The 27603-nt window shown below is 39.3% G+C and overlaps 1 protein-coding gene across 2 annotated transcripts; it reads right to left on the bottom strand.

The window, feature by feature from the left end:
* Nucleotides 1–9286: 9286 nt before the first annotated feature.
* ANP32E (acidic nuclear phosphoprotein 32 family member E) lies at nucleotides 9287–24057 on the bottom strand. 2 transcript variants are annotated; one of them, XM_058539028.1, is made up of 7 exons: nucleotides 23700–24054; nucleotides 20460–20609; nucleotides 19846–19968; nucleotides 18932–19097; nucleotides 17439–17617; nucleotides 12355–12409; nucleotides 9287–11680 (listed from the first exon to the last, which is right to left on the bottom strand). In XM_058539028.1, exons 1-7 carry the CDS (start codon nucleotides 23751–23753, stop codon nucleotides 11610–11612), a joined length of 798 nt encoding a protein of 265 aa, XP_058395011.1. In that variant the 5' UTR covers nucleotides 23754–24054; the 3' UTR covers nucleotides 9287–11609. The 2 variants fall into 2 exon arrangements, with proteins under 2 accessions (XP_058395011.1, XP_058395012.1); XM_058539029.1 differs by lacking the exons at nucleotides 9287–11680; nucleotides 12355–12409; nucleotides 18932–19097 and having other exon boundaries at nucleotides 17456–17617; nucleotides 23700–24057.
* Between the last annotated feature and the right edge of the window lie 3546 nt (nucleotides 24058–27603).

Genomic DNA, 27603 nt, shown 5'->3' on the forward strand with positions numbered 1-27603 from the left:
TTAGAGTGAACTCATTATTTTCATTATAGATAAAGATATAAATAAATATATGTGTATATTATTTGTATATATGTGTACGTAAATGTTCATACACACATATTCTCTGTCCATTGAGAGGGCCCAGGATAAGCAACACCCCAATAACAATGAGCACACCTAGCACCCAGAGTGTGGCTTCAAAATAGCATTCTCAAGGGCTCCTTGGAGAAATGGCTGATTCCAGGGCTGGGACAGGAAAATACAAGATAAGCCTGTAACATCTCAGTGTGCCAGAAAGCAAGGAAGTGCTCAAAGAATGATATAGGCACATCAAAAGGACACAGAAGCTTAGCTTGAAGGGGTTCCAATGGGAAAATCTGAAAACAATTTCAACACCAAAATAATGTTACTAACTCATTGACTAAAATAGGAAACTACGAGCTGATATAGATGTAACAAACAAACTGAAAGTTTAATGAGGAATGTGATCAAGTATCTCCCCACAAAATACTTAACTACAAAGAGAAGGCGACTAACTTCACAGTGGAGAAGCTTGGAAGATACCATCTAAATCAAGTGATCAAAGTAAATGTTACCAGTAACGAGACAAATAGAAATTAGGTGCCACCTGATAAGGCAACAAGAACACGGCATCACTTCAGTGATATTCCTGCTGAAAACGCATAACCCTAAGTCTAATTATGAGGAAACAGCAGACAAACCTAAATTAAAGGATAGTCTACAAAATAAGTGCCCTGGGATCTTCATAAGTGTCAAGCTCATAAAAGTTGAAGAAACACTGAGACACTGTTTCAGACTGAAGGAAACTACAGAGTCATGATAACTAAATGCAACAACTCATGATGCAGAACGGGAGCCTTTTGCTATAAAGGTCATTATTGAGACAGTCGGCAAAATTTGACTGGGGTATGAGGATAAGACAGTATTAATGTATCAATGTCAATACCCTTATTTTGATGGTTACATTTTGGTTCTGTAGGAGAATATCTTTGTAGGAAAGACACACTGTCTTTATGTGGGACATTATATGGGTCGCTAATTCTCAAATAGTTCAGAGAAAAGTTTTGCTACTATACTTGCAAGTTTTCTGTGGATTTCTGATTTAAATGTAAAATATTTTTTAAAAACTTGTCACCTACTCAATGAGACATTTAGTAACCACTCTAAAATGCTCACCCCAATGACACTTCATATTCCCCTTCCTGCTTTATTTTTTTCCTTTAGCACACATATTTTATTTATTTATCTAGTTGATTGTTTCACCCAGGAGGATCTATGAGGGCAGGAATATTTGTGTTATTCACAGCTGTGTCCTGAGCACTTAGAACACTGCCTGGAGCAAAATAAGTGCTCCATAGATATTTAATGAATAAATGAATGGATAACTCTATTAAACACATAAATATTTTCAGAAAGATAACCATTACAAGGACAGGTAAAGTAAAACTGTTACTCTCACCATCGATGATACTTTGTTAAAAGTCCTTTTGGAAAACAATTTGGCAATTAAGAGGCATAAAAATATTAATATCCTTTAACCTAGAAATTTCACTTCTGAGAATTTATTCTAAGGGGCTACCCTAAAATATGGGAAAGCAACCACGGTGTGAAGCTGTTCACTGTAGTGTTATTTATACAAAAAAAAAAGAGAAATGTGCAAAAGACATTGGATAAATAATGCCATATCCACAGATTAAAATTTCATTTGAAAATTCCATTTCATTTGAAATACTAGTAATGTGGAAAAATGCTTTTTTAATGTACTATTACAAAAAGGGAAAAAATAAACAGAATATGAATTTATAATCTATTATTCCAACTAAATAAAAATATGCAACGTAATAAGCAATTATTGTATTGTGGCAATTTTTATTTGCTTTCTCTGTTTGCCAAATTATTGGTAATATGGTTTTAATTTACATTCTCAAAGTACATTTATGATAAAAATATTTTTTTTTTTCAAAAACACATCATGGATAAAATTAGCCACGTGTCGAAAATACTAACCCCATGAAAGAAACTGCTTGGGTGAAGAGATTAGGAACATACAAATCAGATTGACTAGTCTGCATTCAAACATGACTAAATATAAAAGAGGTAAAAAAAAAAAAAAAACCCTGTTTGAATAAAGTGTGTTAAGAGAAGAAAGTGGTTTACATAGAATCAAAAGAAGAATTTGGCAGTATTATTCTACTACTGCTGAGGCAAAACATGCTCAATACAACAAATCCTAAAACCACTAAAAAGGTATACTCTACTGTGGATCAGGGTAGGTTCATCATGCTTGCCAGGCCGATCATATCTCTAGGACCATCTAGCACCCTCTGTTCTGATTCCATGCTCACCAGAGAGCCTTCTGATTATCTGATTATTAACTTGGCCTCCCAGTTACCTTTATCTAGGAAGGGCATACCCTAGACCTTCAAGTAGCCACAAGGGTACTTGAAATGTGACTAATCTGAATTGAGATGTGCTGCAAGTGTAAAATCCACCCCAGATTTTGAAGACTTTGTATAAAAAAAGAATGTAAAATATCTCAGTAATAATTTTATATTGATTACATGTTGAAATTATAACATTTTGGATATATTGGGTTAAAGAAATATATTATTAAAATTAATTTTACCTGTTTCTTTTTATTTCTTTACTATGGCTGCTAGAAAATTTAAAATTACTTCTGTGGCTCACATTTGTGGACAGTATTCTATTTCTATTGGAGAGCACTGATCTAGAACATTGAACAAGAATACTGCAGTTGATGCAAATATACAATCTCCCTATAAACCAATAAATTGACACTGGTTTAGACATCGATCTGTTGACACAAATCTGTCCCTCACAAACTGATCAACTTTGCAATGACAAAACCAAGCCCTGCTAAATGGAAACTCAGACCTTCACTGAAGTGAGCAGACCAAGGTGCTGGCACCCTCTGAGCTTCCTGGGCACAGCTGTCAGCTCAGCCCTTTCTCCCTCCCATCGTTTCTCTCTTGGCTCATAATCTTGTGTTTAGACCATGTTCTTCAAGGGATAGTGTTGTGCATTGTTCGTCTTTGTTTCCCTAGCACTTAAGTGCCTTAAATAGAGTTATTAAAAACTATGTTAAATGAACATTCTTCTACATTTGATGACTTTGATCATAGCTATAGGCCTCCCTGGCTTGAAAAGGATTTGTACATAGCCCTCTCCATTGGTTATTTCTTCATCTGTTAATTGCAAACGGCTTGTAAAGATTGAACACATGGAAAACAGAAAGAAAGCAAAGTTATTTACAGTCATGTGAACTAAAAATAGTGAATAATATCTAACATGGAGTGAAAGCTTCATAAACATCATAGCACATGTATTTTATTATCAAGGCCAGAGCCTTAGAGACAGACCACAGAATTGACATTTCATCATTATACAACAGCCTACACTATATGACCTCTTATTTGTCCCTGAACTCCAACAGCAAACTCAAAGCTTGACATAGAATAGTGGTGGAAGGGAAAAAGATGACACAAAAAGAAAAGAAGGTTTATCATGGGATCAGTGTAATGCTTTGGCCTCATAACATAGACCAGATGGCAATAACTCCTTTCTCAGCAAGTAGCTTCTCAATGTCCTACTGGTTGTAAACAACAAATTCACTATCAACTTCCTCTGCTAATAATTATTTTTGAATACTGTGGCAGCATCAAAACAATGCTGAAAATACATACAATCCTTCAATGTAAGGAGGAAAAAAAACCACAAAAACTTCTCCTAAATATTTACTCTGTCAAAAGGAAAAGACTTTTCTGAGAAATGCTGTTACTGAGCAGAAAATCTTGGCTTCTTAAAATCCAAGTATGTTCTCATCTCTTATTTTAAATGAAGTAGATGACCTTTGTTTTAAGCAATTTTGTGGCCATTTTGTAAAAGCCACTGAAAATGCCTGAGAAACTATTGGCGTTGGTTTTACTGAAGTTAAATATTTACAGTTGCTAATTCTATAGAAACGTGAACCCATCCTTTAATATTTTTATAAAAATTGTGTACACAAGAATTCAATTGTCTTCTCCACCTTCCATAGCTCCAAAGAAGCCTTTCTGGTGTACAAGACAAACTGAAGAAAACATTCTCTGAAAAGAGACTTACTGATTCCAATAAAAAGTCGAATTTGATGATAGTTGTTCTTCACTAGTTTGAGACTTCAAACTACAATTCAGCTGCCCTAACTAAAAGAATAAAAAGTTTAAGTCCTAAGCCTGCAAGATGATCTTTACAAAATCTCCCCAACGAAACCATTCTTTCCTTCTATGAGAGAGAAGAAACAGATCCTGTGTTAAAGCTCTTTATCATTTTACATGTGGTCTGTGTGTCATTTTTCAGTGGTTTCCCTCTGGGTACTTGGTTGGTCTCGTATTTTCCAGATTCAAATGTCCTTGGGTACCGACTTGACTTAACCATTAAAACTCAGATCAATCCAGCAAGTCTAGCTTTATGATAGGGAAAATGGGTATAGGAGCAGCACAGAATAGCAGGCTAGCTCCTAGGTACAAGAAGCAAAGTTCATTTCAAGTACCATGTCTGACCGGGCAAGAGAAACAATAGAAAAAATAAACAAATGGGACTACGTCAAACTAAAAAGCTTCTGCACAGCAAAGGAAACCATCAACAAAACGAAAAGACAACCTAACAATGGAGAGAAGATATTTGCAAACCATACACCTGATAAGGGGTTAATCTCCAAAATATATAAAGAACTCATGCATCTCAACAACAAAAAAACTAACAACCCAATTCAAAAATGGGCAAAAGACCTGAACAGACATTTCGCCAAAGAAGATATACAGATGGCCAACAGGCACATGAAAAGATGTTCAACATCATTAATTATCAGGGAAATGCAAATCAAAACTACAATGAGATATCACCTCACGCCTGTCAGAATGGCTGTAATTAACAAGACAGGAAACAACAAGTGTTGGAGAGGATGTGGAGAGAAGGGAACTCCCATACACTGCTGGTGGGAGTGCAAACTGGTGCAGCCACTATGGAAAACAGTATGGAGATTCCTCAAAAAATTAAAGATAGAACTATCATATGATCCAGCTATTCCGCTGCTGGCTATTTATCCAAAGAACGTGAAAACACCAATGCATAAAAATACATGCACCCCTGTGTTCATTGCAGCGTTATTCACAATAGCCAAGACTTGGAAGCACCTAAGTGCCCATCAACGGACGAATGGATAAAGAAGATGTGGTATATATACACAATGGAATACTACTCAGCCATAAGAAATAATGAAGTTCAGCCATTTGTAACAACATGGATGGACATGGAGGGTATTGCGAAAAGTAAAATAAGTCAGAGGGAGAATGTCAAATACCGTATGATCTCCCTCATTAAGTAGTAGATAATAACAACAACAAACAAACACATAAGAGACAGAGATTGGATTGGTGGTTACCAGAAGGGAAAGGGGGAGGGAGGAGGGCAAAAGGGATAATTAGGCACGTGTGTGGTGATGGGTTGTAATTAGTATTTGGGGGATGAACATGAGAACATGATGTAATCCATGCAGAAATAGAAGTATAATGATGTACACCTGAAATTTATACAATGTTATAAACCAATGTTACTGCAATAAACAAAAAATTAAAAAAAAAAAAGCAAAGTTCACTGAACAAAGGCCACCCAAGTGTAAACTTGAACCGGGACAGGCACAAACAAGAGGCAGAAGCAAAGTGGCCTCAGCTCCAATCGCATTTCCACCTGAGACATCTTAAAAACGTACATACATCGCTGTTTATAGCAGCCAAATTGGATGATTTTCATGAATGCAGGACTAAGAATAATTCAATATCTGAAGTTAAATTAGAAAGAAACAGAAGCTCTGTAAATCGTTAAGCGAGGGTCGTAAAGAATAAACGAATGAATGAAGAAAAGGAAGGTCCCAAGAACCCAAGAGTTTCAGCCTGCGTTAGCAGGGCGGACCCAAGAGTAAGGAAGCGGAAGGGGCATAGAAGGCGCTTTCCCCCTCCCCCGGGCCCGCGCATGCGCAGCTCGCTGACAGACGCGGGTGCGCGCCCGCCCTCACTTATGGGTGGGGGGGCAAGAGCACGTGACCTGGATTGCGGCATTTCCGGCCCAATCTGAGGCGTTTCGGAAAGCGCCATTGTGGAGCAATTTGAGTAGCTCCGGTTCTGCTGCATTCCTGATCTCTTTTTAATCCCCTGGCTTTTCGACTCCGCTCTTGAATCTAAGAGTCTGGTTTGGCAGAACTTCTTGCCATGTGTTCCGCGAATTAAATTAGAAGCATACTCTAACGTGATTGGCGCTTTTTCCTTTTCTCCATAATTAGAGCGTCGTTTCTCTAATGTCAAATCCTGTTGCTTTCTCCAAGACGCCCAAATCCTACTCCTACTGCTTGAGACTCCAGAGTCGCTGGAGGGCGCTGTGTTGCAAAAATAGTATCCTAGAAAAGGAAAAACTGCTTTATCTGTATCTCAGGGGTTGAGGATTGGGGAAATAAAGGTAAAAATTTAAAGAGGTAAGTGTCCCATAGGACTACGACAGATAACTTACCTCAAAAACGTACCCCACGAGATCGCTATTTCACTGTAAGCATTTAAGTAAAATCTCCCCATCTGTTTCTTCAAGTCTATCAAGAATCTGAGGTCGTGATGCTGGGATAAGATTACTTGCCCGATGTGGTTGGTTCGCCCCAGAGGAGTGTGACGGGAAACAAGGACTTAGGGAAACCAGTCTTAAGGCTGGAGTCTTTGAAGTGAGAAGGGAATGGGGTAAAAGCAAAATGGACGAGGCTGAGTTCTAGAGTTCTAATCCTTTACTTACTGACTACTATAGCCCAGGAACCTTGGCAGTGGGGAATCAAAAACAGTGCAAAAGGGGGCCGGCCCCTCGGCATAGCGGTTAAGTGCGCCCGCTCCGTTGCTGGCGACCGGCTTGGGATCCCAAGCAGGCACTGACGCCCCGCTTGTCAGGCCATGCTGTGGCTGCGTCCCAGATAAAGTGAAGGAAGATCCGCCTGGATGTTAGCTCAGGGCCAGTCTTCCTTAGCAAGAAGAGAAGGATTGGCATGGATGTTACCTCAGGGCTGATCTTCCTCACACACACACACACACACACACACACACACACATACACACACACACAAAAATAGCGCAAAAGGATAAAATGCCAAATATGTCAAAACAATAAAAAAGGAAATTTCCCTCCACATATCCTAATATAGATAGCTTGCTAAATATAAGACCCTTCACCTGGAATTGTATTCAGAAAGATTTCACTCATTTCCTACAAATAATAAATCCTCAACACAGCAGAAATGAGTTTGTTTTTAACTCAGAATAGTCTCAGAAAACTGGAGGGCGGGAGACTTGTACTGGCTTCTCTGCCAGAGTTGCAGCGTAAGGGTAATCGCTGCTTCCTTTGCAGACGATAGTTTCGTCTGGTGCTGCTGTCATTGGTTCTTAAGAAGAATAGTTGCTTCGACTGCAGTTCTTTCCATTAGACTTAGAGAGTCTTCTACCAGCCCCAGTATTTCTCAGTCACAGCTGTCTATATAAATGACACTGAGCTCCACTGAGCACACTGATGCTGGCTTCTCATTGCCAAGAGAAGAGGACTCTGGGAGAAAATACCTCCAAGTGGAGAAACCAGTAGCCTCTGTGAGCTAATTCTGGGGCTGTGGAGTGAGTCTATCCAGGAAAAGTCACAACTAAAGTGGAGGGCACAGATGATGGCCTTCATCTGCGAGATGGTGCAGTCTGAGTATTTAATAGGAGAATCAGAGAAAATAGGGAAATGTTTACAATGTCAAAATTACTTCTTGAACGGCTAGAATGGGTTGTTTTCACCAGTGTTATGTGCCTATTTGGTGGCCTGTGTCAGTATTGACCGGTAATATGGATGTGTCCATTTTATAAGTCACCAGGTCCAAATGAAGCCTTAACAAAAATTTAAATTATTTGTAAATATTTGTAAAATTGAAAAAAATCATATTTCTGTTTCTTCCTTAATCAGAATTGCTACTGTGGGATAACCCTGCTTCAGGGTCTTACTACCCAAAAAACTGGCTAGATTTGTATGAAATCAAAGTATTTTACCAGTATATAAAGTCTTTTTAAAGATTCTCCTGGAGATCAACTCATTTTGTAATTTCCATGTTGTGGTATAACCTGTTCTCCTTCACGTTAAGGCTGCTCAGTAGACTAGTAACACAGGTAGCTGCCTTGGCCCAAATTACCCAAGCCAGGTTCTCACAACTTAGGCTGATTAGTACATGAAAAAGGAATGCAGTAGTAGAATGCTATTATTAAGCAACAGCTGCAAAATATCATTGCATCCAGTACTAGGAACAACAGAGGGGCCATTTTCAGCAACTGGAAGAATAAATGTCACATGTTCCAATGCCTCTTCTTTAAAATGTAGAACAAGGAATACTTAAGTGTTCTGAATCACGGTCTCACAGAATTGCTTCATTATCTAAGACCTCCACCAAAAACTTTTAGCGTAGCTCTACCATTTTCTTTAACCAAGAGGGAAAAGGCTTTGAATTTTTCAAACATGTAAAAAAAAAAAAAAAAAACCAAACTAATTTCAATAAACAATTCCTGTAGTTGAAATATACGTCAATATTTCCCACCTCTCAGGAAGCAGAGTTCCATAATTAAAAGACCTTTTCAATATTAAGCTGTAAAGCAATCATTAAAACATTACTTAACATTATAGTTGTGCCTTGACTTTATAAAATACATTCCAGAGTTGTCTACAAATGAAACATTTTAAAAATCACTTACCACAGGAAAACCAAAAGAACAGAAACACTGTTTGGTTCAGGTTTGATTTACTCAAGGTAAACATGCAAGAATTATGTATGTTTGTGTTTATATTATCTAAGGATTCTGAAGATAAACATTACACAGTATATGTGGAGATTCTGGACTCATTTTAGAAAGCTATTAGTATACAATAGGTTTATAATCACTTTAGATAACTATAGAAATAGTTACTTTAACTATAGGTAATAGTTATTACTTCAAATCAAAATATAAAAAGTAGTGGCTCGATTTGCAACTCCAAAAGGAAAATTAAGGGAATCCAGAATTTTTTCTGCTTCTTGGAAAAAAAGTTAATAAGGCAGAAGATGAGTTAAACTATTATATTGTAATGCCTCATGTCACATCCAAGTGTTTGAACGAATTAACTTTCAAGCTGTTTCTCAGTTTTTAAAAAGACCTTCAAAGCCCCCAGTGGTGCTATTTAAAAAGTCAATGTCACACACTGAAACTAATCATTAACAACAAATATTCAATTTATTTGAAGCAATTCGGTTTCAAAAACTTTAAGTTACAGCAGTCACAGAAAAAACAGGGAATAGTCAGAAACAATAAAAGAATAATCAAGAGTACTGCATTTCTTTGCTTGTAACACTGTCATGGCTTTATTCAAAACACAGTTACACAAAAGTATTAACTTCAAAGTTTTTTAAGGAGAGTTTTGAGGAATTTAACACACTATATACATACTGCCATACAAAGAGCATTAAAATAGGACCAAAAACTTCTACAAAATATAAAACCCACCCTTACTTATTTGCATGAAAATACCACCCACAAAGCTAAATAAGTTCTTAAAAAGTTATTTGGAGGCTCTAAGTGTTGTTTTCAAACCAAAGAACTCTAATTTTGATTGCACAATAAGATGATTGATAAGAAAATCAATATATAGATTTAATTTTAAAAATAAGTATTTTATAATCTGGCAATGAGAATTCATCGATGAGATTTCTATGCGATGAGAATTCTTAGGGACTAAAAAAGGGCATTTCAACTGTTAAAATGGAGTAAAATGTTAGCCTTTTTAAGATTCCAATCCTCCACTAAACTTATCCCAAGAGTTTTATTTCAGTCAGTTGTGCAACTTTTTTAGTTTATCCACAAATAACTTCATAAATTTTTACTTTAAAACCCCAAGTCATACATTCTAAACTAAAAAAGAAGCAGTACTATACTCAGTAATTTAAATGTGTCCCAGTATGGAAGTGTAACTCCAATTAATTTGCTGACAGTAACTTTAAAAAAAACTTACAAATATTCAAAATGAAGGGGAAAAAATTTTTAGATAGCTTAAATTTGAGATTAAAAAAGGAATTGCCTTGAACATGGAGCCTCCACAACAAAAAAGGAGATGTACTTGTCTACTCGTAATATATTTAGGAGCCATATAAGGAAACACTCGCACTTATCCCAAATATTTTTCTATTTTTAATGGACATCCACTTGAAAACAAATCTTAATTTTAATATTGATTTAGTTTCAAATATTTTTCCAACTGCCCTGTATATTACAATTAAATGTTATATCTGGTAATACTTTAAAACTATAGGAAGAATAATTAAAGGTTCTACTCAGAAAAATTAGAAATACTTTGCAGAGTGGTATTTAAATCATTTGGGAAGCCAACTTAAAAATTTGACTTGAATGTCTCATTAATTGTCAAGAGACAGTTGTTCTGACTTTTGAGGAACACTAATGCTGCTTCTGAAAGCCTCCTCTGCTTCTTTTCTTTCTTCATCCTACTAATGCAGTCTGTACATCTTGTCAACCAAGAAAGATTTACAATAAGCCGTCTGTTGCATAAAACTATTGATAATAATATTCGTATCTCAGAAAATAGTCAATTTCTTTCACTTAGCTTGTTTAAAACTGAGACACATCTGAAAAGGTGGTTGAGGTACCACTGAAGGTATTCCTGGGTATCCGTAAGTTTCACAACTTTTTTTTGAGATAGAGGGAAGGGAGTGAAAGAAGAAACGAAGGCGATTATAAAGGAATTGCCGAGAGGAAAACAAAGAATGCACACTTACAAACAAAACAAAATAAACAACCGTTAGCATGTCATGATCTTCAGCTTGAAGGAAAAAGGGCTCACCTGCATGTCTCTGAACTTAGTGTAAGCAACTTTTCCTTCAAAAATCAAATCTTAATCACCTGGCTTAAAAGGTTTTTTAAAAGAAGGCTCCACCAAAGCCATGAACTATATTACTGAATAGAACCTTTACTATTCTACTCCTACTTTCCAATTTACTCATGTGACAAAAAGCACCCAAATACCCTTAGCCAAAAAACAAAAGTCATTGCCTTCAAACTAAAGATCTCCGAGTCACCTCTAAAAAAATAACCAACTTATCATTCAAGAGAATATTTTCATTTCATATTCCAGCCAACTGTGATTTCAGTTAATTTATAAATAACTTTAAAACCTTAGAATGAAACGCACCATACTATGCCTGTGCAAAAGTGATCATGTTTTAATTATGGGCTAAAAATGACTAATACAGTGAGCTTGAATTAGAAAAATTAAGATTCTAAATAAATTGCTAGGGAATTTCACAATAGGGTCAATGAAAATTTTTCTCTACATACAATATGATCATTAACAGACTAGTAAATCTTATTTGGAATGATAAGGCAAAAATAGTAAAACCACACTTTTCCTATAAAAAGTTACACATTATCTTCTGTAAGGATAGCTATCGTACATGAAGAAACAAAGATGTGATCACTCTATTGCACACCCAGGAACATCAGCGAATCTGGTCTTAGAATGATCTAGTCATCTTCCTCCTCTCCATCATCTTCAGCATCTCGTTTCCTCTTTTCCCCTCGAAGACCTTCTTCTTCTGAAAGAAGAGTGAAAGGAAAATTATAAAATACTTAATTTTAATGAATGAATAAATTTAAGTTACAAGGTTTTGAAACTACCTTAGTGAAAAGTTAACAGCGTAAGAAAATTATAGGTTAAGTTTCCTCTCTGAATTTCTTTCAATTTCAGTGTATTGAACAGACTTAACAGACTTAGACTTAAAAATCCATAAATAATGACAGCTTGCTATGCACCCTTGTGGCCAAATCATGAAGTACAGATCAAGAAACAGGGCTTGATATTAATGGAATTATTAGTGAATTTTTAAATTTATTTTGAAAGACCTAAGTAAAGAGTACCAGAGAGCAAATCTAAAAAGGACATTATCTGGAGTTCAGCTGTTCTTCTCTTATAGATAAGGCTTTACCCTCTCCAAAATAAAAGACTCTAAAAAAATAATAAACTGAGCTCAAGGTTCCATTATCTCTTCATTCTTGTTTTGAAAATAAATGTTATATGCCGTTTTTTTCAATAGAATTTATGAATTCCTTAAGAAAATTAATCTTTAAAAAAGGTTTTGTACCTTTCAAGGCATTCTATATGTTACAAAATCAGAGATCAGTAATAATTTGAATTATAGATGCATTCTTTAAAGTCCATGAATAACAGCTGTTAACTTTAAGGATTTTTTTTATGGCTAACATAACTTACCCTCTTCTTCTTCTTCTTCCCCTTCTTCAACATAGTCATCGTCATCTTCTTCATCCTTGAAATTCAAATATTCAGTTTGAGAATAAATAAGCCATGACACAGATTTTTCACTGTTTAATAAAAATACATTCCAACATGAGCAGAAAAACTACCGTTATTCTGTGTTATGACAACCTCTGCCTAAAGTACATAGGTCCTTTTTAAAAACCCAACTAAATCTAGTTTCTTTCTGAAAATAAATTATGTTTTAGATCAGCACTGTTCAAAACAACTTTCTGCAACAATGGAAATGTTCTATATCTGTACTGTCCAATACAGTAATCACTAGCCATACGTGGCTACTGAGCATTTGAAATGTGACCAGTGCAAATGAGAAACTGGACTTTTCATTTTATTTAATTTTAACTAATTTAAATAGCTAAATGTACCCAGTGGCTACTATAATGGACAGAGTAACTTTTGACTATTTCCAAGATGGAGTCTTCTACGGCCAGGCCCGTGGCTTAGCGGTTAAGTGCAAACACTCCGCTGCTGGCGGCCTGGGGTTCGGATCCCGGGCGCGCACCGACGCACCACTTCTCTGGCCATGCTGAGGCCGCGTTCCACATACAGCAACTAGAAAGATGTGCAACTGTGACATATAACTATCTACTGGGCTTTGGGGGAAAAATAAATAAATAAAATTATGAAAACACTCTTCTTAAAAAAAAGATGGAGTCTTCTATTTTATAGACTAAGGAAGGAATTACCTGAATCCTAGTCCCAACACAGTTATATGTGTTGAATAAGTCAATTGCTCTGGACCTCAGTTTTCCAATCAATAAAAGCAAGTATTCATCTAGAAAGATCTGTAAGTTCCTTCTACATCTAAAAATCTATACACCAAAACAGCAAATATCAATAAAAATCACAATAAAACCTGATTCACAACTTTTGTGGAATGAGTTGTTCTGGATAGCTAAGATTTAAGCATAATGTTGAAATATCATAACCATTTTTTTTACTTTAGCCAACTGGGATATAAATCTCTAAAGTGTACTGCATACTCTTCTACCATTTTATGCTAAACCTAACAAACCTTTTTTGTGAATTATCATAGTCACCATTTTTATCGTGAACATTATACTAATTAGTATATGCCAATTCCCTTGGAGCCTATTAATATCGGTAGGATGGTTTTCTCCTTTTTAAAATGACCCTGGCCTCTACTTTGAGTTAGTATCTTTTCCTAGTTTTTATGCCTTCTCTTTTGCAGTCAGTTACTATTTCAATTTTAATCTGCCATGGATTTAGAAAATAGATCAACAAGCTTATCAGAGGATTGAATATAAAAGGGAAAATTGGTTTAGAATAACAACTTAAACACTTCCCTACAAAGAAAATGTCTTTTGTCACTTATATTTTGGCTACTCAGAGGCCTGTTACAATTACTGCCTTGTTCTTGGCTATGTTCCAAATGGTTGAGTTCTACTATAGGATTGAAAAAATGGAACCAATCTCAGGTCTTCCTTCCAACCCCACAAAAGTTTACTGCTCCTTAAAAATACTTTAATTGGCAGATGTCAAGAACTGCTGGGTAGTTAGGGAAAACTTGGACAACCCACCTTTTTTACAGTATCCACAGTCCCATTTGTGTCTAGAAATACTAAACGGAACCTAATTTTCCATCATTTAGCTAGAAGCTCCTGAGAGACCAAGCTGCATGACACTTACATCAGAAATCATTCTTACACAGTCAATTCAAACACCTAAAGCATTCCATACCAGAACACCACCAAGCTACAAAGAGCAGAAGGAACAGATGGGATAGCAAATAGTACAAAAAGGAACCACACTAAAAATCAAGAGAACCTGGCAGCCTTAAACTAAAGAAAAGAAAAGAAAGGAAGAGAAGAGGGGCACAGGAGAGAGGGGAAAGGAAAGAGGAGGAGAATGGGGCAGAAGGAAGAAGCAAGAGAAGAGACGTTTTAAACATCTTAAATCTGCAAGGAATGATAAATGAGGATATTTAAATATTTATAATTTTTTAAGAAACACTTGTGATACTAATCACATTCATTCCTTGATAATTTAGAAAAGCCCATGTCAAAAAAGCTAATTACTTCTCTGGATGTTGTTTTAAACAAAATATGATTAGATTAATCAATTTGTGTTTTTAAGGCTTTTTTTTTTTTTTTTTTTGAAATATCATCTATTAGATCACCAGAGACTTGCTCTGTAAAGACTATGGTCCTTTCCTAATTAGGGAAATTAAATGTTTCCTCATTTGCACTATTAATAGTACAAGGACACCACAATTCTAAAGTCCCCATCCCCATTTTTAATGAAATATATTACACATACATAAAGTCCTTTATACATATTAATTCCTCACCTCTGAAGAGCAGCTGAAATAGAACAAGACTCAAACAAAAAAAAAAGCTAATCAAATACCATTTCTATTTCCTTTTAATTTCTTTTTAAATCTCAATAGTCTCTTAAGCCTCTCCTGGCTTTTAGCATCTGAAAACAAGACTTCATTTTAAACATCCAAATTATCTCACCATGATCGAAAGGTTCTTCTGGTCCTTGCTATCCAGGTACTACACTGACTTAACATTGCATGTATCATCTTTGAGATTTCTGCTCCATACTTGACCATGTAATTTTTAGTTAATATTTCCCAATATTCAATGGAATGATAAACATAAACACTTGCAGTTAGCTTAAGGTCATTTTTAAATTACTTAATACTATTTAGACTTAAAGAGGAATTATTGGCAGAGAAAATAAAAAGCCAAATGCAAAATAACATGAGTCTATTATTTTACTAAATAAATTAGTAATAACTTAGGGGGAAAATATTCAAGCTGTACGCTGATGTAAACTGAACACATTGCCTTTCTCTATGAATACTTAAAATACGTAAAGTTCTATTCTTCATTATTGTATAGCTCCTAACTCACTAAGGCCCCTAACAAGTTCAAGTCCTATTTTTTCCACAGTAGTTCCATATTTAAAATGGCATCAGAAGAAAATTATCATTAACCAATGATATTGTTTATCTAACCAATGTAAAAGAGAACAAATGAGAATCCTAACAATTTCTAGTCTAAATATGAAATGTTATTTTTAATAATGCAAAATTATTTTAAATTATGAATTATGAAAACAAAACTCAAGAATTTAACATTAGGAGAAAATAACTTATCTAATCTCCCAGGGTCTAAAGATCATTTGTTCAAGTCAACTGACATCTCCCATGAGCCATCAATGTACCAGATGATGAGATACAAAGATGAATGGCCCTCCCCTTAAGGAGCTCACCAACCAGAAGAAAGTGGCCAAGTAAACAAGTTTTTACAAAAGTGTCTACAGGCAACAGAAGCCTAATCAAGGTGCAAAGGTAACAGAGGAAGGAGTGATTGTCTACAGAAAATTACAGAAAGCTTCAATAACAAGGCAACTCCAGAACTGAGGGGTTTTTTTTTGGTGAGGAAGATCAGCCCTGAGCTAACATCTGTTGCCAACTCTCCTCTTTTTGCTGAGGAATATTAGCCCTGAGCTAACATCTGTGCCCATCTTCCTCTATTTTGTATATGGGATGCCAGGCAACATGGCCCGATGTGCAGGGTGTAGGTCCACTCCTGGGATCACGAACTGCCAACCCCGGGCCACCCAAGTGGAGCAGGCAAACTTAACCACTACACCACCAGGCCGGCCCCCAGAGTTGATTTTTTTTTGTTTTTTTGTTTGTTTTTTTTTTAATTTATTTTTTCCCCAAAGCCCCAGCAGATAGTTGTATGTCATAGCTGCACATCCTTCTAGTTGCTGTATGTGGGACACGGCCTCAGCATGGCCAGAGAAGCGGTGCGTCAGTGCACGCCCGGGATCCGAACCCGGGCCGCCAGCTGCGGAGCGCACGCAATTAACCGCTAAGCCACGGGGCCGGCCCCAGAGTTGAGTTTTTAAAGAGTTCATGAGGTATGATTTGGGTGGTGGTTACACAAGTATATATATATGTAAAATTTCACGGACTTGTACATAAAATCAGTGCATTTCACATGCTTTACTCTATTAATATTCACCTCAGAGAAAAGAAAATAAATTTCATCAGAGGGCATGGGTAGAAAGTCATTTCAAATAGAGTAAACAAGGTATACACAGACAGGCAAGAAACAGCTTCGTCTGACGATTTAATTTGGTAGTGAGGGAGATGAAGCTAGAAAACGAAGCAGGGGCTGGACGATGACAGGCCTTGTATGTCTTTGTAGCAACAGAGAAACATTGAAGGGTTTCTAGCAGGCTAGTGGTATGATCGTATTTGCACTCAGACTATGCAGAGAAGCACCGTGGAGGATACATCTAAGCGGTGACGCTGTATTCAGAGAGACCATTTAGAAAGATAATACAAAAGCATAAGCAAGAAATTATCAGGGGAAAGGAAAGTTTTCTTGAGTGCCTACAATGTGCCAGCAACTAGATACTTTACATATATTATCTTGTTAAATGCTTAAAACAAGCCTATGAGGTTGGAATAATCTGTTTTGTTTTTCTTTTTTTTTTTTCTGTGAGGAAGATCAGCCCTGAGCTAACATCCGATGCCGACCCTCCTCTTTTCTGCTGAGGAAGATTGGCCCTGAGCTAACATCCGTGCCCATCTTCCTCTACTTTATATGAGACGCTGCCACAGCATGGCGTTACAAGCGGTGCATCGGGTGCGCGCCCAGGATCCTAACCGCAAACCCAGGCCGCTGAGGCGGAGCGCGTGCACTTAACCACCTGCACCACTCGGCTGGCCCCGGTATAATCTGCTTTATAAATGCAGAAACTGGGGCTCAGAAACATTTGTAAAATGTTTCCACCATATCATGCTACTGAGAGCAGAATGGATTTGAAAGATATCTGGGAGGTAAAATCAATAGGTGTTTATGATTATCTGGATATAGTATGAACTGGGGGGCAGTGGGAAAAAAGGCAGACAGACATATGCACACCCACAAGTGACAAACAACTCTCAGATATCTACACAACTTACTTTTTATTGTACTTAGCCCTCTGCCTAAATAATTAATTTTCAGTGCACATAAGAAGTGTCCATTCACCTGAATTTCTTCTTTCATTAAGTAGGAGAGGCCCACTTCCTCTTCACCCTCTCCCAATTCTGAGCCTCCTTCATCTTCATCCTCATCTTCATCCTCCTCTTCTTCTTCCTCCTCTTCCTCATATCCTTCAGGTGGACCAGCTTCAGCTTCATCTTCATCTTCATCATCTTCATCTCCATCTTTAAAAATATTTTAAAAGATGAGCAAATGGCTGGGTAAATGGTTCTTGCTAGTACGTTGATCCTTTTACCCTTGACCCAATCACTTCACTCTTAAGTCAATGGGTGGAAAGTATCTCAGGGTGATTTTTTTTAAGATTTCCCTTTTACAACAAGCATATTTACTACTAGAGAAATATGGTTTATAAATACTGAAATGTTTCCAGCATATAGCTTTTCATCAAAACATTACATGTACTAAAGTTTGTTTTACTTTGTGGACACTTCAAAATCTGCTTGTCCATCATTCTATCATTTTATAACATTTTTTATCCATCAAAGTTTTTTTATAATGAAAAATTTTTCAACCACTAGTAACAGTGTCTCATTACTAACAACAGCTATTCCATCATGTGATCTGTTAGTCACCCATTTATCCAAAAATGTATATTCACTATCTAATTCTAGAACATTTCCATCACCCCTACCCCAAAAAGCCCATATCCATTCGCAGTCACTCACCATTCTCCTCTCCCCCAGCCCTGACAACCACTAATCTACTTTCTGTCTCCATGAATTTGCCTATTCTGGACTTTTCATACAAATGGAGTCATATAATATGTGGCCTTTTGTGTCTGGCTTCTTTCACTTAATAGAATGTTTTCAAGGTTCACTCATGTTGTAGCATGTATCAGTATTTCATTCATTTTCATGGCTGAATAATATTCCATTGTATGGACACATCACATTTGTTTATCCATTCATCAGTTTAGGTGGACACTTGGGTTGTTTCTACTTTGTGTCTATTATGGATAATACCATGATGAATGTTTCTTTTCTTTAAAAAAAAACTACTATTTTAAAAGTTAACACTTTTACTGGACGGTGGTTACATGGAGATTGGTATTATAATAGTCATTAAATTCCCCAAAGTTATCAGAAATCTGAAAGAAAAAATACAGGACTAGGGCTGAGGGTTTTAAATTTCTCTTGTTTTACTATACATCATTTTTTTTCTACACCTAAATATCCAGGCCCAATCTAATTTGCATGGCTAGAGTGGAAGCTATAATTGTGATGCATTTATAAGTATTAAGAATGATTACCCTTGGGCCGGCCCTGTGGCTTAGCAGTTAAGTGCGCGCGCTCCGCTACTGGCGGCCCAGGTTCGGATCCCGGGCGCGCACCGACGCACCGCTTGTCCGGCCATGCTGAGGCTGCGTCCCACATACAGCAACTAGAAGGATGTGCAGCTATGACATACAACTATCTACTGGGGCTTTGGGGGAAAAATAAATTTAAAAAATTAAAAAAAAAAAAAAAAAGAATGATTACCCTCATCATCCTCCTCTTCTGAGTCTGGTGCTTCATTATCCTCCTGATCAAATCCATCTAAGTATGTGATTTGCTGCAGCAGTTCAAAAATACTTTCTCTATAATCTTCCAGGTTTGTGATCTCACAGTTAAACAAGTCAAGACTTTTCAAATTTTTAAGATTTTGCTGTAAAATAAAAAAGTTAAAATTTATATTCAAGATTTACAATATCATGTTATTTCTTTTTAATTCATGAACCAGAAAATATACACTTGAAATCAAGAGAATGATTTTTGAATTTTTAGAATTTTATAATGAAGGGTTATTATATAAGCACAGCCGATTCTCTTAATGAGGCCCTGGCATGTAAACTCCATGAGAGTAGGAACTTTGTTTTGTTCACTGCTGTATCTCCTGCACCTGGCTTTGTGCCTTACTCATAGCGGGCACTCGATATATTTTGTTAAGCAAATCTGTGCACAAATAGGCAACAACAATAACATGGTTAGTTTAAAGCCACAGTCAAGCTTATTTTCAACCTCCTCCCAAGCTTTTTTAAAAATCAGAGCAACAATATTCAGAGTTTCACTTCATCTCCTTTTCCTTCCCTCATACCAAGAAACAAAGGAGCAAATAATGACATAACTCAAAATATAATCAAGAAACAAGGAAAAGGAATAGGATTTAAGAAAATACTCGAAATTTTTAAACCAGGTATTCAACTCTTAAAGTTGATAATAAATTTCTCACTGATTTAAAAATTTATCTGCATGTTTTACTCAAAAGGAAAAGAAAGCGATAATCATTTAGATCAAAACATAAGAAATTCAGAAGTTTCAGAAGAGTTAAATAGAAATCAATAAGATAAAACACAAGCAAATCTCAGAAAACTCAACCAAAGAAAGCAAGTCCAGAGACAAACCTTTCCACCTACCAGAGCTTCTACTGTACTGAGATCTTTAATTTTGTTTCCACTCAGATTGAGGTAGGTAAGATTTGGACATTTCTCTGCCAGGACTTCCAAGCCTCCAGAAATTATATTGTCACTAAGTTCCAACTATATATTCAACATGGGGAGAAAACAAAGAATGGTGTAGACTTAGGACAGATTAAAGATTTTTTAAATATATCAATCTGAAGAAGAAAACCAATTGTTATTCTCCCTGGTTTCAAGAGACTGTCACAAGTCATTAATTTCCAAATTCCCACCTACAACTGCCAAATAAAATATTAGAACCCCTATATAATGGGCTCCTAACCCAGGTTTGGTTCCAGTTGTGTAACAGCTGAATTTTATGTTTCAGAGAAAAACATTTGGTATATGTTAAATCTAAATTCATGTCATAAAGCGATTTCATTATTAAATTTAAATTTCTAAAAGAAATATTAGAGCTGATTCCAAAAATCCTACATAAGCCTTTTTCTTACCTCTGGAAACTTAGAACTTTCTAATTAAAAGAAAGAATGGTCGTTTCATTTAGCCAAGAATGAGACATAATAGCCCTTGGCATAGAAATCATGATGCTTTCACACCTCATGCCAACTTACCTTTCGAAGTTTATTTAAGCTGGGCAGCCGGGCCAGTGAACTTAGTTCCACATTTGCCATACTCAGAAATTCTAGTTTTTTAAAAGCATCATTCAGGCCCTCAATCTCCCCATTGACACACAGGCAATTATCAAGGACTAACTCTGTCACCTGTAAGAGAGAACGTGAATGATTCTTTAGTTTGCAATCTGTTTAGCAAAAGACCTGGGTCCTGACACTCTGGAAATGTGAACATTAAAACCAGCAGGGCCGGCCCCGTGGCTAAGCGGTTAAGTGAGCACGCTCCGCTGCTGGCGGCCGGGATTTGGATCCTGGGCGCGCACCGACGCACCGCTTCTCCGGCCATGCTGAGGCCGCGTCCCACATGCAGCAACTAGAAGGATGTGCAGCTATGACATACAACTATCTACTGGGGCTTTGGGGGGAAAAAATAAATAAATAAAAACCTTTAAAAAAAAAAAAAAGTTTTAAAACCAGCAAGCCCCTTACACAGATCCTTTTCATTCTCCCCCAAAACTGAAACACAGTCTAAAGTCATCATAAAGTTAACCTTTTAAATTTAAACTTGGACTAAGAAGTTCAATGCCTGCTTCAAATCACTGTCACATAAAAAATAAAACTTTGAAAAAGGTCCCATGTGAAACTTGTTTCTGACCATGATAAGAAGGATTCTCAACATCAGGGCATATATTTATGCACTGAGGGGATACCCAGGCTACTGGGAAAGGATTCAAGCGAGCTGCCCAAAACAGCAGGGAGACGAAAGGAAATTGTTTTATTCACTTTTTCAATTTAAACGCCCTTATCTTTGGTTGATAAATGCCACCATAACTCAAAAATACCTTGTTATCCTTCAGGAAGAAATGTTAGAAAGCTCCTTCTGAGACAGTCCAGCTTTCGAATGTTATTTGTTCTAATATTGAGGCCAAACAATATCACCCAGAACAATACATCCTTGACAAAATGTTATTTCTCCCTGCCACTCTGGTAGCATTTTGGTGACTTCTCCCCATTCTTGGGAAGGGGGAGATGGATCCTCTGTTAGGTCAGAGTTGTAGAACCAAAGTTTCTGGCGTGGGCCTAAATGGACTTAATCTTAAGGAGGAGACAGGAGACTCTGGCTCTCCTTTCCCAATGCAAAAATATTTTTGAGGTATTCTGAGGGCTAAAAATTAGCATCAAGGGATGCCACCTTCTCTATTTGAATATGACTTGGACATAATTATTTCAGTAAGCAGAGAAGGCATCATGCTCTCCTGTTTAGAGATGAGGCAGCAAAGGCCCAGAGGGTAAGGATGACTTGCCTAGGACCGCATACTTATTATGTGGCACAGCCGTGCCTCCACTCCAAGTCTTCTGACTCCTACTTGAGCTGAATGGAGGAGAGAGGGCCACTAGATTTGGTGTCAGAAAACCAGTTCTTCCTAAATAACTTCATTGCCCTGAGACTCCGTTTGCTAATTTGGATTCTAGAACAATACAATACAATCCACCTCACAAGTCTGTCCGAAAGACAAAAGTAAATAACAAACAAGAAAAGTGCTTTGTAAACTGTAAAGAGCTATATAGATATGAGAGACCGTTATTACACCACAGGAGAGGAAGGAGAGGCTGCAAAAAGGCAACATCCGGCACTCCCCAAAACTGGCAAGGAAATTACTACGGATAGGGTAGGTAAAAGAATGGGGGAAGGCGGGGGAGACACAAATCCGCTTTTCCAACCCAAAACATAAAAAAGCATTCTAAATGTGTGCTCCTGAGAGGCAGCTTTTTAAGTTTGATTTGTTTTTTTCCTGAAGCCCCTAAAGAGAAGGCCGTAGAAAACTTCAAGTTCTCTCTGGGATGACAGCAGCGGCTGTTTCCTCCTCCCTGCCCCCTGCCAATTTCAGGAAAACAGACTTTTTTTGAAAAGTACATAAAGATCTTGGGTTCCCAGTTTGCACGCCGCCGCAGCCCACCGGACAGACCCCACTCGTCCCCAATGCTGGTATGCACAGGCACCACCTCCACCCTTGTTGAAAAAAACTTATATCTCTGTCATTCCAATTCTAAGGTTTATTTCAGAGGCCGCAATTAATTAGTAAGACTCTTGACGCTTTCCTCTGCTTCCAGAAGTGCAAGGTTCCTTGCTGGCCGTGGGCCCCGCTCTCTCGACCTTACGCTCCGACCAACGGGAAACCCCACGCGGGGCGGAGACTCCCCAGGGAAAAAGGGGTCGCCTCCCAGCCCGTGTTCCCTTAGCGCCCCCACCCGGGGCGGGGATGGCTGGGGGAAGCTGAGGAGGCGCCCTCGAAAAGGAGGCGGAAACGCCTTCTGCCCGACCCCTGAAAAGTTGACCGCGACCCCGCCTCACGTGGCCCCTCCCAACCCCGTCTCTTTAACTAAGGCGACAGCAGCGAGAGCGCATCATTTCGTTTCGCCGAACCCATCTTTAAAGCGCAGAACTACTACGACCCATTTGTTGAGTTTTGTGAAACCGTCTCCCGGGACCAAATTCGGAGTTGCAGCCACCACGACACGACACGCCGAATTTCATTATACCGCGGGGGACGAAGGGGATTGCGCCTCGCGTCCCCTCCCCACCTCTGGTCACTGCGACGAGTCCCAAAACTTCCCCACGGCCGGAGAACCGGCCGCTGACCCAGATTCCGCCTGGCGGCGGTCGGCGCGCGCCGCTTCCCGGGGGAGTGGGCGCAGCCGGCAGCGGGCGGTCCGCGGACTCCGCGAGCGACCCCAGCCCGCGCCGGGCGCGACGTCGTCGGACGCCCAAGGGCCTCGAGGCCGGGGGCACCCCCCCGCCTAAATAAAAGAGTTGGCAGCACTGCAGAAAAGTTGGACTAACTTCTCAGGCAACGATGGCTGCGGCAGGGGCAAGCGGGACTGGGGGGTCGCGCCCACGCCGCCGGCCCCCAGGAGGAGGAACATGGGGGGCGCAGCGGCGGAGCGGGCCCCAACACCCCGCTTCCCGCCCCCACGAGGCCAGGACGCCTGACTCGAAGAGAGGCGAAAAGGGCTAAGCCCCCATGCACACACAAAACGCCCCTAGAAACTTAAACCCTTCGCCATTTTAAGTAAAAGATTTTAATGATTTAAAACTTGAAATTAAATATTTCCCCCCAACCCTAACCCCAAGTGAGTCTTAATTCATTACCCCTCCCCACACACCCACCGGGACCCCCAGAAACCCGATCCTCCCAATACGGGGCTAGTGGAGAAGGGGAGGGGGCTGAGTCATCTCACCTCCTCCGGGGCTCGGTTCCTTAACTCCAGGTTAATCCTCTTCTTCATCTCCATGTCCTCCTCCTGCTCTTCTGCTACTACTCTCCTCCTTTACCCTTTCCTGCCTTTCCCACTACCCCCAACCCTAAAATTTTAAAAGATTTGGAAATGAATGAAAAGAAACGCAAATATAAACGCCCACCACCACCAGATAGGTGTGGGGGAGAAAAAAGAGAATATCAAATGGAGTCCAAGGAGTTGGGACTCTTAACTCAGCTGCCCCCACCTCCTTGTCCACACACTCGCGCGCGCACTCACACGCGCGCGCGCATACACACACACACACACACACACACACACACACCGCAGTTCCTTCCCCTTCAATGGCTGCTCAGAGACTGAGCCTCCATGACACGGCACCGCCAACCCCCTGGCCTACACTCCACCCACCTCCCGAATGTATTGGTTAATGCTCCAGCATCACACTCTTCCATTGGACTGCATAAAAGTCTATCCGTCCTCAGGGCGGACCTGAACCAGAAACACTGTGTCTATTGGCTACGACCAAGCGCGCAGTTAACTCCGATAGGTCCAGGAGGGTGTTCGTCCCGGGGAAATGATTTTGAATCCCAGTAGCCCCCCTCTTTTCTTTGTGTGGTTGGCGCGCTTTCCCTAGGCGCAGGGAAGGTTTTGATGCCTGTTGGATTTGTTGGTTGGGTTTTTTTCTCGTTTTAGTGTTAACGGGAGGGAGAAAGCATCCTTCTTGCGTGGCCAGGTTGCGTGACTGATAATTCAGCACAGGGCATGTACTGGCTCTTAGCCATTTTAAAGCACAGCTCCTGCTTTGCAGCCAAGGTGCACAGCAACGTGCACATCACACAAAAAGCATGCCTTCGTGGCTCTGCCCTGCCGGGGACAGGCTGCTGGTGCAGAACCAAGCTGGTATAAAGATGTGTGTTAACTTCCGTCATGAAGGACTGAACGATTTTGAAAGCAGTTGGGTGAAGTATATAGGTTAGGCACCTTTAAATAAAACTACCCTGGAGGAATTGTTACTGAGATAATTGTTGCTTTAATAAACACTAAAACCTTGGAGGAAAAACAGTGCTAGCCTAATGAAAATCAAACATCAATTCGCACAGAAATGGTACTGCAATGCCTCTCCTTTCTAATTTCCCTTTGGTGGTTTCCATGGAAATCTGTAGGTAAAACGTGCTTTTAAAAGTCTGTCAATGTGAGAGAGAAAAGAGCGGGATAAGAATAATTTTTTAAGTTATGTCTTGAAAGTCTAACTTTTCTTAGTTCTTGCTTAAATTCTGTCCTTTTCATTCCCTTATCCCATTCTCAGGATAAATACCCAAAGAAATTCCAAATGATTTGGGGAAGGAAGTGGGTGAATTAGTCCAGCCCCTCTCAGAGCTGAGTGTTTATTTGATATTTTTCCAGTTTCTCAGGTTAGAGACCTTAGGGTTTCCGGAACAGACTCCTCACCACTCCAGCACCACCCCCTCCTACCCCGCTACAGAGACACACAGCTCCTCAAATAGGCTTACATTTAAAATGTAAATCTTTGGTATTTAGCATGTTAAATACTTTAAAAGAAAACAAAATAGTGATTGTCTTCCCCTTGCCAAGTGTTTCCTTTGAATTCTCAAAGAGGAAAGTTTGTGAAGATGAAAACAAAGAGAGAGATTTTGGTATAAAATTAAATCTCTGGAGGGCAATTTGGAGTTAGTTAAGTTTGTTTGTTGTTTATTTGCTTTAATACAGACTAAAGAAACCCAGGATGATATGAAAACTGAACCAAAATGGATTGAGGAACGGTTCAAGGAAGAGTTAAAAAACAAAGGAAGGAAAAAACTGGCTAAAAAGAAACCTGAAAGCACATTTTAGTTCCAGCTTGGGAAGAAGTCCTGTGTTCTGATCCCACCAGCCACTGCAGGGTCTGGAATCTGGAATGGAATCCCAGAGAAAGTTCAAGGAAGGGGATTCAGATTTAGGAGTCAGGCACATACAAGTGATAGTTAAGGCCATGAGAAAAAAATAAGATGTCCACAGAGAATATGTATAATAAGAAGACTATCAGGCAGAAGAGATCAAAATATGGTTGAGGGGAAAGAGAGGAGAGAGGGATTCTCTACCAAAGTAATCAAAGAAACTGAGGAGCAGGTAGAAAAGAAGGAGGTAAATTCGGAAAAAATGTAGGGAAGCCAAAGAGCTTCAAAGAAGAGATGATTATTGGGATTAAATAGTAGGGCTTTTGTATTGGAACACATTAGACAGAATGGGAGAGTATGCTGGAAAGAATGAAGGTGAGAAAAGGCCATGAATTCATTTTACCGTTGGATAGTAGCTTCAGAAAGTACACCATAGGGCCGGCCCCATGGCTTAGCGGTTAAGTGCGCGATCCACTGCTGGTGGCCCGGGTTCGGATCCCGGGCGCGCACTGACACACCGCTTCTCCTGCCATGCTGGGGCCACGTCCCACATACAGCAGTTAGAAGGATGTGCAGCTATGACATACAACTATCTACTGGGGCTTTGGGGGTAAAAAATAAATAAAATCTTTAAAAAAAGAAAAAAAAAGAAAGTACACCATAGTAAGCTTAGACAGGGATCCACCAAAATGGGCCTTCTCCCCATAACCATTGTCCCCACCCTCATATCATCTCTCATCTGTATTATCTCAGTACCTTGAAACTTACCTCTTTCCAGTCTTAATCAAGAAACCAGGATAAATAAAATGCTGGGGGAGGAAAGATTTCCCCATAGGGTTGGTGCACAGAAAGAAAGGTGCCTGAGAAGAGGCTGGATGAAGAACATTACCAGGCTTGTAGATGGGTGTATGGAGCTAAATGAAGGCTGAAAAAATGAAATATAGTCAGGAGAAAAGCCCAACTCATGAACTTAGAACATGTTTGAAGCTGAAGTAATGAGGCAGGGTTTAAATGGTAGAATGAAGAGTGAGGTTAAGTAATTAGGAGGTGGATGAAAGCAAAGGAGCAAGGAGTGGAATGAATGAGAGGGTGGTTCAGAACACTGCTTTAATCCACCAAAAAGAAGCATGCATCAGGATATTATTTAACTCAACAGGTCCTTTTTTTGTGTGTGTGTGAGGAAGATCAGCCCTGAGCTAACATCCATGCTAATCCTCCTCTTTTTGCTGAGGAAGACTGGCCCTGAGCTAACATCTATTGCCAATCCTCCTCCTTTTTTTACCTTTTTCTCCCCAAGGGCCCAGTAGATAGTTGTATGTCATAGTTGCACATCCTTCTAGTTGCTGTATGTGGGAGGCCGCCTCAGCATGGCCAGACAAGCAGTGCGTGGGTGCACGCCTGGGATCCAAACCCGGCCGCCAGTAGCGGAGCGCGGGCACTTAACCACTAAGCCACCGGCCGGCCCCTCAACATGTCCTTAACGTTCAAAAACTAAACTCATCTTGTGCTGCTGAACATCTTCTGTTGCCCCTCCAGATCCACTCTTCACCCTTCTCCATCCACCCTGCTCTGTGACTCAAAACCCAGAGTCCTATGACTTGCTGGGTTTGGTACATGGGGGAGAGGCATTGGCAGGAGATCGGAAGTCTGGAGGATGGTGAGGTGGGAGCATTTATTCCCCAACTTCCTCAGTGCCAGGTGGTTACAAAAGGACCCAGTCCCTCTACTGAAAGCCACAGATCCTGTCAGGGCTGTGGTGAACACTGTGATGCATCTCCCAGAAATTTCTTCAGGAATGAAGGACTTATTCCCCCTAGTACTGGGAGTACTGCTGGAAGATGACCTTCAGCTGTAGGGGATTGCCTTGAAGGGGATTACCTCGGCTGAAGAAAATTGCCTTGCCCAGGGTTATATATACCCTCTTCTAGGGGCAGCCCACATCCAATGAGTGATCACCGCAGAGATATAAAGGCCCAGCCAGCCCTTTT

Source organism: Diceros bicornis, chromosome 4, assembly GCF_020826845.1.
Source record: "Diceros bicornis minor isolate mBicDic1 chromosome 4, mDicBic1.mat.cur, whole genome shotgun sequence".
NCBI lineage: Eukaryota > Metazoa > Chordata > Mammalia > Perissodactyla > Rhinocerotidae > Diceros > Diceros bicornis.